Source organism: Molothrus aeneus, chromosome 7 (assembly GCF_037042795.1).
Source record: "Molothrus aeneus isolate 106 chromosome 7, BPBGC_Maene_1.0, whole genome shotgun sequence".
NCBI classification, from domain to species: domain Eukaryota; kingdom Metazoa; phylum Chordata; class Aves; order Passeriformes; family Icteridae; genus Molothrus; species Molothrus aeneus.
Window position 1 is genome coordinate 19,643,371 of NC_089652.1, and position 11,521 is coordinate 19,654,891.

The following is an 11,521-nucleotide window of genomic DNA, read 5'->3' on the forward strand; positions in this document are numbered from 1 at the left end:
GTGATTCCCACTGACTTTAGATTTTTATATAATTACATGGGAACGAACTTTGTGTTCCTGGACACATTCACTAAAGCATAATATGCTTTATATTCAGATGCAATGTGATTCAATCCTTAATATTCTTTTGTAAATTTTTAACTTCAAGAATCATGATTAAAATCAAGAAGTTCATTTGTAGTGAGAATTTGTATTTATGTTGATTATTAATTGATTTAAACATAATCTTTTTCTTTCCTTCTTTCCTCCTTCTTCTCTTTAATCAATGCACATTCTCAGATGAACCCCAGCCAGGTATGATTATAAACTATTTTAAATTATTATTTATACAACTTTAAGATTGGAGTGGTAAAGTAAATTTTTTATATTTCTATCTATTTTTGAAAAAGTTGTTGTATATACATAGCCTTCTGTTTAGCATTCATTTGATGAGATTCAGTACATGTGATGTTGTTACCTGCCTTAATGTGCACTGTGTATGCTGTATTTTGCATAAGGACCACAGTCCATTCTCACACTGCAGAACTGAGATTCTGCGGTCATTTTAGTAGCAGTCTTTGGCTAATAATACAATTGTAAAGATTTAAATTTATCACAGGAAGCATTTTTGACTATGTGCTTATTGCTTTCCCCAACCCATCTTCAGATCAGGAAAGCTGCTCTGACAATAATGCTGGCTGCACTCATGAATGTATTCAAGGACCTTTTGGAGCTCAGTGTACCTGTCCTATTGGATACCAGCTTGCAAATGACTCCAAGACCTGTGAAGATATTAATGAATGTGACCCTCCAGGCTTTTGTAGTCAGCACTGTTACAACGAGAGAGGATCCTTTAGGTGTTATTGTGATGAAGGATACATTCTAGAAGCCAATGGGAGGATTTGTAAAGCAGCAGGTGAGAAACATTGATGTCAGTCTAAGAATGACAGCAGTGCCTGAAAACTGTCCAGCTTTGTGTCTCAGTTTGAAAGACAGGTGTCTGCCAAGGAAGGCGGAAAGGAAAATATGATGCCCTTCCCTCCAAATTATTATAACTTTGAAATTAAGGAGCTTTCAGGTAAAGATATGGGAAAAGGAATAGCAGTTCTTTATGAATATATATACACATGTAGATATGTATAACAAGACAAATAGCCAACCCCTCTAGCAGCAGCAGCAGCAGCAGCAGCAGCGAACCGAACCGAACCGGACCGGACCCCCGGGGCCGCCTTCTCTGGGCTGCGGGCGCTTCCCTTCGCTGCAGTTCCGCTCCCGGCCGCCAGGGGCGCTGCTGGCTCCGGCCTGGCGGGGCGGCTGCGGTGATTCCCCTGCGCCGGCAGGGGGCGCTGTGGCGCGAGCTCGGCCGCGTCCCCCTCACGGGAGGGATGGTGAATTGGGCTGCAGTAGGAACCTCGGAGCGGCGGCTGGAACCCCAGAGTAGGAAAGGAAATGTATCAGAAACTCCACAGCTGTAGCAGGAGCCGCAGGGGCTTCCCGGCAGGCAGGGGTGCGGGGTTGGAGTGTAGCGAAAACCCGGAGCAGTGGCAGAAAAACGACAGGGCTGGGCAGCGGCAGCCCCGCTCCGTGCAGCCGGAGGAGAGCATCCTTCGAGGGGGTCCCAGGTTTTCGCCTGAGGCACTCAGGTAGGTGGTGAGGGCCCTTCCTAGTGCGGTAGGGTGTTAAGAAGGTGCCAGTCCACCAGCTGCTCTTACAAGCAGAGGCTCACCCACAGTAAGGAAGAAGTAGTACGGGGTGGGGCGGTGGCAGTGGCATCAGCTCGACTGACCGTCCTCCTCCGATGCCGACAGCAAAAGCATGGAGTCCAGCCCAGCCCCTCACCCCCCAGCCAAAATCTCGAGGTATTGCTGCCCTTCCCGAGAAAATGCCCCTCAGCTAGATAGTGCAACCTGCTGCACTCATCCCCCTTCTCCTGGGCTATATCCTTTGTCTCTCTTAAGTACCAGTCCTTAATTATCTTTTAGCAACAAATTGGAGAAAATTCCCTGAGAAAAGGAACTAAAGGAAAAATCTAACTGCCAACACTTTGCCATTATGATCTTTTTCTCTTAAAAGAGTTGATTTTAGAGCTGTTCATGGCAGATGACCGTGAGAATTAAAACTGTCAGCTGTAGGGTTAATTAGAAACTAATATTTCATAGAAATTGTATATTTCTATGAACGCTATTTTTTTTCAGCTTGCAATGATCAAAAATATATTTTGAAGAAAAGCAATGTCAGAGGCTTGTAAGCCGTAGGCCAAAATTAACTGTTTATAAAGTTCAATGCTCACAAAGTGTTAAAATCCCAGCCTTTCATAAGACTTACCTGGTGCCTATGCTGTACTTTGCTTATTTCTAAGGAGCAGACATCACTGATGCAGCCTAGATGCCAGTTGTTCTCTGTCTCTTCTGTTGTACACTGACAGGGAAGAGAAGCCATAAACCCTGTGGAATTTATCTCTACAAGTTTCCTGGTTTAGGGATATACTCAGGTTGTGGAAGACACTTGCATTTTCTCTGCACATAAGCTTGGCCGTTACTAATAGGGAGTTTCTTGTACTTTGCTGTCTTTATGGTTGATGCTCTTCAGTTGTTTTTCAGCATCTTATCTGTGCAACCTAATTACAGCAATCTATGGCTTTCCTGTAATCTGCTTCTTCTCCCTTGTTCCCACATGGTCCAAAGGGGGAAAAAAGAGAAGGTGGGTTACAAAGGAGGGAGACCAGGCTGAGCAGATTAATTGGAGGTGCCAAAAACTTTGGGAGTTGAATCGGGAGTGGGAGATGAAAGAGTTTTATGGAGGAATGAGTGTTGGATATCAGCAGCAAACTGGTTAGACAGTGGGCAATAGGACCTAAGGTCCAGATAGGAGCCTGGGAGGGAAGTCTGTAAAAGGAGTTATGGAGAAAAGCCAATGTAGATTTAAAAGTCAGGATGGACAGACTGGATATGATACTATATCTTGGCCTGGGAATTGATTTAAATTTGTCCTTTCAATATTTATGTCTAGATACTATAGCGTTGATGCTATAAAGTCATGTTAAATTACTCAGGGTTCTTTTTCTCCCAATTACTGTTGAATAGCTCATTGGTTTATTTTAATTTCTATTCCTCTGACAGAATCTGGGAATCTTCTTTTGCTGGTGGCAAGTCGTAACCAAATTGTTGTGGATAACATCACTTCTCAGTCACACAGTATTTATTCTCTGGTTCGGGATGGGACAAATATTGTGGCTATTGATTTTGATTCAGTCACAGATCGTATCTTTTGGTCTGATACAACACAGGATAAAATTTGGAGTGCTTATCAAAATGGGAGTGACCGAAAAATAGTAAGTTTTGCTAAGTAAGTTTTCTTGTCTTTTATGGAGAGAAAATGAAGACACTGTATCTTTAGTTAATGAAGGAGAAGAGGAAAATCCATATATAGTAAGAAAAGAGATAACAGAGACAAAGTGAAACAACTTTGTAGATAAGCTAAGCTAACAGTTCAAATAGCTGTTTGAAAAGGGAAACTGAATGCTTTCAAGAAGCCCTTTTTTAAGCATCACAATATAAACTGATTTTCCTATTAGTAAATTCTAACTTCTTCAATAGACCTCCTGAAGTTAGTAGGAGTGTTTGGGTTTATGTATAAAATTACTTTGCCGTAATTTTGAATATGTACATTGTGATTCATTCTGCATTGTAGACCTAGAAGAAATTGGAAACTTGTTCATAATTTTCCATATCTATAGAAATGCAAAGGGTAAAATTTAATATAATCTTTTTTTTCCTCTCCCCCACCTGCTTTTTTGTTCTTGAACAGGTGTTTGACAGTGGTGTCACTGTGACTGAAAGTATAGCAGTGGATTGGGTAGGTCGTAACCTTTACTGGACAGACTTTGTTCTGGAAACAATTGAAGTCTCCAAAATGGATGGGAGCCACAGGACTGTGCTGATCAGTGAAAATATAACAAACCCAAGAGGACTAGTGTTAGATCCTAGAACTGAGTAAGATTTTTCATTTTATTTTTATTAAGATGCTTATTTTATGATGTAACTATTAAAATTTAAGACATGTCCAAATTGTATTTGAATTGTAAATGACAAGTGGAAGGAACAACTTAGAACAATTTAGTGTGTTTGCAGAGTTGATTAATATTTCAAGTCATTAAGTAATTACTGGTGATATGTTGCTCTGTTTCAGTGCAACAAGATGGTTTTTCACCTATAAAAGATTTTTCTTCATTTGCTTCTGAGTTAAGAAGTATTAATTCAAAATTATGATGTATCACTTCAGTTGGTGGTATACCACAAACAATGTGATGTCATGTCATATGCCTGCCTTCATAGTTCCAAGTCTGAAATAATTATCCAGATTGTATTGTTATCACAAAAGCACCTTCCCATTTCAGATAGCAAGTGGTATAGAGTTAATGTGATGATTTGAACTGATCATGTGCAAAATTTTACTCTTTTTTTGAGGTTTTCAATGCCTTGAACTCTGTTTACTGCCAGTTTCAATGCTGTTAACATTATCAATGAATACCTGTTAGAGTGTAAGCCTGTATTAAATTATTATGTAGCAGTCAGAGGATGAGATTATAATAAACATTAAAAACCAGTGACACCAGTAGCTTCTATATTGACAAAACCAGTAGCTGCTATTATTGACAAATAGAAACAACAGTAGAAGTGTTAAAAGAATTTTTATAACAGAAATTACTGTAATATCTTCAGTAAGCATGTTGCTAAAGTAAATTATTTCAGTATCATTATGTAGGACTGTTCATAGAAAGATTGCTTCTACTTTTTAGCTAATGATTCTTTATGGAATGTTTCTCAATAGGCTGCTAGTTTTTTTCCCAGGTTGCTAACCATGAATTACTTTTTTCAGTGCTCATGTAATGTTCTGGACAGACTGGGGCCAAAACCCCCGAATTGAAAAAGCCAGCATGGATGGCAAAATGCGCACAGTGATTGTTAATAATAAAATCTACTGGCCCAATGGACTTTCCATTGATTATCCAAATAAACTTCTCTATTTTGCTGATGCTTATCTTGATTATATCGATTTCTGTGATTACAATGGAAACAACAGACGACAGGTGGTTGCAAGTGATCTGGTAAGACATTAATGAGGAACTGTGTCCCTGCTGATAGTACTGAAAAATATATTAGCGTTGTCATAGACTTGGGTGTATTTTTCTTCAAAATTATTGAGTGAAGCAGATGTGAAGTATTTTATCTGCTTCCTGCTGCTGGAAAAAGAGAAATTGCTATCCTATTCAGTCTCTCAGGAGTCTGGAGCTGCCTGTAGACTTGGTGCTTTATAGCATTCTCATCTGTTTTGTCTGCATGTGTGAAATCTGAAGGTGACATCAGACACTGCTGCAACTAGGTGGTACATTTTCTGTAGGCAAGTATAGTAGAGAAAGCCTGGAGAAACTTTTCCTGGTATTTTGTGAGTGATTATTGCTACTATTCTTGACAGGAGTGAAGGGTTTTGTGCTATGACTTGTGTGCAGCAACTCCATCAAGACAATCCCTCTTACAGTCTGTCTCCCAGTGAAGTGCTGCTGGCAGCTTGTAGCACTGTCCTTGTACCAACACAATAGCACAGATGTTCAGCTGGCACACAAGCTGGTATCAATAACCATGTGAATCCCATGGTTAATGACTCCTGGGTTTTTACTTTTGGCTGGAGAGACAATTAGCGTGATATAGGAGCCAATGCAATCTTTCCACTCCTGGTTATCTGAAATCTAGATAAACCTTCTTCTTTGATCCTCTGGTAAATTTTAGGGGGGCTTATCAAGGATGCAGGTTCTTGACAAATCCATAATTCTCACTAGACATTTCCTCTTGTGCTTTTGAAAATCTACAATTGGCTCTTTATCTGTGGGTTCTACCCAAAGTAGTTAGACTGCTTTGTTAATTCCTCATTCTCTTTATCTCACAGGGTCTATATAGCATTCCACTTTAAAACAATATATATTTTTCTCATTATTAATGTATTATTTTTAGACTATAGATGACATTTCATTTTTTTTCTGAAAAATATCTTTTGAGACACAGTTGCTTCATTATTTATTTATTTAAAAATTACGCTCACCTCTGTTATTATTTCATTGCAAGCTTTACATCAGCAAATCTCCAGAAGTAAATTGGTAATCAACCTTGCCTTTTTAGATATTGCAGCATCCACATGGTCTAACTGTCTTTGAAGATTTTGTGTACTGGAGTGACCGCTATACTAATCGAGTAATTCGGGCCAATAAATGGCATGGAGGAAACCAGACAGTTATGATTTATAACATTCACCAGCCTTTGGGTCTTGTGGCAGTCCATCCTGTAAAGCAGCCTGATGGTAAGTTCATCAAAACAACTTTGGTAATTGCAGAAATAAGCATGCAGTGATGTCATTCATTGGAACACCAAGAATCAGTCTTTTCAGCAAATGGGTTGGGTTAAAACAAGCAAATGATTCATACTATTGACTTGCAGCTGTTCAATCTGGTGCTAGGGAAAGCAACCACACAGGCAGCATTTCAGGATGATGACTAGCCAAAAAGAAAAAGAAGGGGGTAGTGTGTGCCATTTTCTTGCACTTTGTTCTGAATGTTTTTACAAGACAATTGAGGCATTTTTGGAAAGCATTTTAATTTAAAAAATTTCTCTCTGTGGCATACTAGATTCAATTTCTTGTGTGGTAATAATAATTTTTGAAAAGATTACTGTCATCAACTTTCTCTGAAAGTACTTCTACATTATTTTAGTCAATGAAACAATAATGATAAATAATGCCCTTCATTGCATTAAATGTTCTCTCTGAGATCTTGTGCAGGTGATCTCTTGCAGCTTAAAGACTAAAAAACCCTAAATTATTTCTGTTAGGGTAGAGATCTTTCATATCAGACTGTTTTGTTATTTCATAGCATGACTTGAAGAGTGTTGAGCATGTTGATAGGAATATTATCTTTCAGCTTCAGTTATATTTCTTGTGTATGGAGTGTTTCCAGCTAATAAATATTACTTTTTTTTTTCTTTTTTTCCTCAAATACACCCCCATGCCAGGGAAGGTGGAGACTTCCCTGAGTATCTGAGTAAGGCACTAGTACTTTCAGTGCTGGATTTATTTTGGAACAAAGCCTTCCTCAGACATGTTCAAAACTAAAGCTGCCTATTCTCACTGTCAATTGTTCAGTTAGCAGGGCATAGCTTTAATTGATTCATCATAATTATGGTTTGAGAGGTTTTATTTTACAACCTAAGGTTTAAAAAAATTTCTATCCCTGGAGAATTTTTTCTTCTTTTTCTTCATTGTATTTAGTACATTTGATAATTTTTCATTCTGAATTATTCTATTGTACTTTATGTGGCCAGGCAAAAAGGGAGAGAATGGAGTACTTGCAGAATAGCACAACACACTGATGTTGACAAATGAAGGAATAATTACATGCTGATTGAAATTCCAGATGCAGTAATAAAACTGTCATCCACTCTCTTATTTTGTAAACCATTGGATCTTACACTAACCAGAGTTTAGATTTTTTATACTGATGACATGAACAATTTTCTTACAGTTTGAGTTCTGAGTTTATGCCATTATTGTCATGTTAATTTGTTTTCAGTTCTTGTTAGTTTTTATATTGGTAACAATTGTGTAAATTCCTGGAACTTCCAAGCTTTTTAAAGTAAGGTCTGCTGCCATTGCTAAGGATGTACTCAAAATCTGATTTTTGTTTTCTTATGAAGATTACTCATTCTGAAAAATCTTGTACAGTAGCAAGTTTGTGGAAGTGGTTTAGACTGAATTTTAGTGTATAGTAATAATAGCAGTCAGGAGAGATTTTCAGTGTCTTTTTTTTACATTTTACAACTTTTGATTCACAGTTTCAAAGTGAGCTAAGAAATTTGGTGTTGAATTCCCACTATCTTTGAGTAAGACATTGCAACTATTTTCTCTTGAGTTTCTCTAAGAAGTTTCAGCAAATAATTTAAATCCTCCATCTAGAAGGGTTATTACAATCAAGGACTGCAAATCCCACAGGTTTCCTCATGCAGTTAAGAAAAGTTTGAAATAGAGTTTGAAAGTTTTTTTTGTGATGCATAAAAATTGCAAAGATTACTATGATAATGTACTGGTTTTCCATGGAAAATTGTATCTTGTCACAAGTATATTGTATTCCTTGTGGTTCTTAGAAATAATTTCATTGTTTTAATCTTAAGGAAATAGCAAAACTTTCTTAGTTCTGGGTTAATGTCAGTAGCAATGAGAATATTCTCTCTAGTTGCTTATATTGTTATAGCTGCTAATAGTTCCTTTCTTATTTTCAGGTATTAATTCCTGTGCATCATCCCCCTGTAGCCATCTCTGCTTACTTTCTTCATCTGGACCACTTTTTTTTTCCTGTGCTTGCCCTTCAGGATGGATCCTTTCTCCTGATAACAGGAACTGCATGAGAGGTAGGGCAGTATATGAATGAGATTTTGAGAGGTGCAGTGATGCTGTGTTTTGTGGTTTTTCGTGCCAGATTTTTTACTGCAAAATTTATATGAAGGTGTTAAGCAGCCAGTAAAGAAAATCAGAACCAAACCAACCAACCAAGTATTTGATCTATTATAAAAGATTCAATGGGTTACTTCTACAGCCCAGTTCCCTGTTAAGTGGTAGCTTGTGCCTGTGGGAAGAGGAGGGTAGGATTTGTTCTCCAAAGACCAAAGCACAAGGAAAAGGGGAGGGAATCTGTGTTCAGGAGATTCTCTTCCCCTAGTCCCTAGCAGAGGAGAAATGCAGTTGCTGACTCTCACTCTGCAGCTCTCTGATGCACTTTCTCAGATCACCCAATGCATTGCCCTTTGTTAATAAGATTTAAACATAAGGGTACAAGTTTACCTAAAAATAAATATACCAAAAGGGAGTATGTCTGTTCCCTTAGGGATAAAACCAGAAAACATTTCTGCAGTTATATTTTGTAATAATGATCAGCAGTTGCCCTGTGATGTTGTTCCATGCTTGTGGGTCCTGCTTAATATGCATTAGAACCTATCACAGGCAGGTCCTGCAGAATCCTCAGAGCTTTGGCTGGTTCCTCTTCTCAGAGATTTGAAAAAACAGCTTAGAGCAGCTGCATAAATATCCTTCTTTTGTTTGGCAGTGAGTGATCCTGCCTTATTTACTTCCTTCTGCTCAGAATTTGCCTTGTGATTGCACAGTGTTGAAACTTAAAATGTTACAACAGTTTAAATAACTGATAACCTTGTTCCTAGTGAGGGAACAAACCTCTATGTAAGTGGTTTCAAAACATCACTGGTAATATTGAGCCATTCTCAGCATCAGGGAAATTTTGGGTGGGAGGGCAAAAGCATATCAAAAGCATATCATAATGCCTTTTTCTTGACCAGAAGCAACTCTGAATTACTCTTTGTTTTCACAGTTGAACACCCTTTCCTTATTGCTGTAAGAGATAATATAATTTATGGAATTTCTCTGAACCCTGAGGAGAAGACAAATGATGCTATGGTTCCAATAGCAGGAGTTCAAAATGGTGTTGATGTTGACTTTGATGACTCTGAACAGATGATTTATTGGGTTGAAAATCCAGTAAGTTAGTATTTGTGTTCAAAATTTGCACTAAATTAAAACCTTTTTTATTTTTGAGAAGTATTTTGGACTGAAATATGTTATCATTTCTTTTTGTTGGTGTGGTGTGGTGTGGTGGGTTTTTTTTTCAAAATTTTTTCTTATTTTGTTGGTTGCTCCCCCAGGGCAAGTAAAGAAGCTTTGTCTCTTTTGTAAAGTAGTTCTTATTTTTGTCAGCAGGAACATCTGATTAATGTTTTTTCCTGGCTCAGAGACATGAACAGGAAACACTGGAGAGCATTGACAGACCCACGCTCTCAGCCCTGCTGTGCTGTAGTTTGCTCTCTCTGCTCTCTTGACTTAGGAGTCAACTCTGCAAACACAGCCAGAGCACTTCTCCATGGGAGCAGTGCACTGGACACAGTGACACTTAGCATTAGAATGAATGTATGTGCATTTAGTCTGAGCACTTAATGAACTGACATCATAAAGAAGCATCTTTTTCTTTAAATAGATGGTTGCAAACTCACAAGAATTTCCAGGTAGCACATGTGAGGCTTATAGATTTAAAAATGAATTTGAACTAATTTTTAGTAGTTATTTATAATTGTTTGACTAATTGCTTTTATTGCTGGTCATGAACTAAGAAACTATGTGTGTTCTATAAGGCTAACTTGTCACAAAAAACAAAAGGGGAAAAAATTACATAATTTTTGTGAATGGACACTTCAAAAGGAAAAAATCTATGGTAGTCTGTGAGACAGATGTGATAGGAAACTACTGATTCTGCAATATGTCTTCACTCTTGGAAACTTAAAAACAATTCTTTTTGTCAAGAAAAGCAATAATTAGGTCTTGGAGAAATATGATGGTAGATAAGGAGATTTCTGTAATTATGTTTTGACAGAAACAATTCACACAAACTTGTTATGTTTCATCCACACAAGATTTTTGGGTTTTTTTCCCAATCTGCTTTCTTTACATTTTGCAGCTCTGAAGTAAATACAATTTTTAAAAGAACTAATTTTAAAGTGTATTCTATGCCACTAATAAAGAAATTACATTTTGTTTAATAATTTGTTCTTTTAGAGTTAGAATGTTTAGTTCAATGAAGTAGTTAAATAGACCTATTTAAGCAAATCTTTGCCCGAGAAACTACTTAAGTACCTGGGAACCTGTTTCATCTTCCCTGCAGTCTGAAAAAATATTCTTGACAGATGTCAGCCAGCAGACACAGCTGACATATACAATAGTGTGGGCAGTCAAGGGCTAATACATCCATTATCAGCAAGTTAAATCCTGCCAAGTGGAATGGCAGGTGCCTTCACAGGGCAAGTGTTAGGTGTTAGGTCTGCTTTAGCTGGGTCTTGACAAGGCCTGCCAAAGGTGTGCCTCTGGGCTGTGCCTCCCAGCTGTACCCCTGACCTGCAGGCCTCAGGCTTCGGTTGCTCCCAAACAGAGCTGAGACACCTGTGTCAGTCATGGAACACCCTCTGCAAAAAACATATTTCTGTCTTCCTGTTCTCCATTTTATATTCCTGGTTCTGCCTTATCTCTGCCTCTGCCGCCTTCTGCCTAGAACTGTGATTAGAAATGATTGCAGTATAAAAGAAGTGCTAGTGTAGTTGGAATAGAAGAGTGTTTTCTGCTCTTGACACTTTTTAAACTTTTGTTATTTTTCTTTCCAAGGGTGAAATTCACAGAGTGAGGTCAGATGGAGCCAACAGGACAGTTTTTGCTCCAGCAGCTGTTATTGGTGCTCCTACTGGTCTGGCACTAGACTGGATATCTGCAAACCTGTATTACACGAACCCGGGGACACAGTCAATTGAGGTAATTATTTAAGAGGGACAATTGGAAAATAAGAGCATAGATTTTTCACTGCTACATATACAGGTTTAAATTAGTAATATTTATTTCATGAAAAACTTAAATTAGATTTACTTTAAAGAGTAATCTGTCAGTAGAAAAATAC

At 38.0% G+C, this 11,521-nt stretch overlaps 1 protein-coding gene across 1 annotated transcript in view; it reads left to right on the forward strand.

The window, feature by feature from the left end:
* Positions 1–11,521, forward strand: part of LRP2 (LDL receptor related protein 2) — a 110,872-nt gene that overhangs the window by 49,839 nt on the left and 49,512 nt on the right. Inside the window, exons 26-33 of the mRNA XM_066553177.1 lie at positions 647–895; positions 3,099–3,310; positions 3,787–3,971; positions 4,858–5,086; positions 6,153–6,330; positions 8,301–8,429; positions 9,401–9,567; positions 11,236–11,379. Of these exons, the coding sequence (XP_066409274.1) occupies positions 647–895; positions 3,099–3,310; positions 3,787–3,971; positions 4,858–5,086; positions 6,153–6,330; positions 8,301–8,429; positions 9,401–9,567; positions 11,236–11,379 (1,493 nt within the window). The remainder of the gene's footprint in view (positions 1–646; positions 896–3,098; positions 3,311–3,786; positions 3,972–4,857; positions 5,087–6,152; positions 6,331–8,300; positions 8,430–9,400; positions 9,568–11,235; positions 11,380–11,521) is intronic.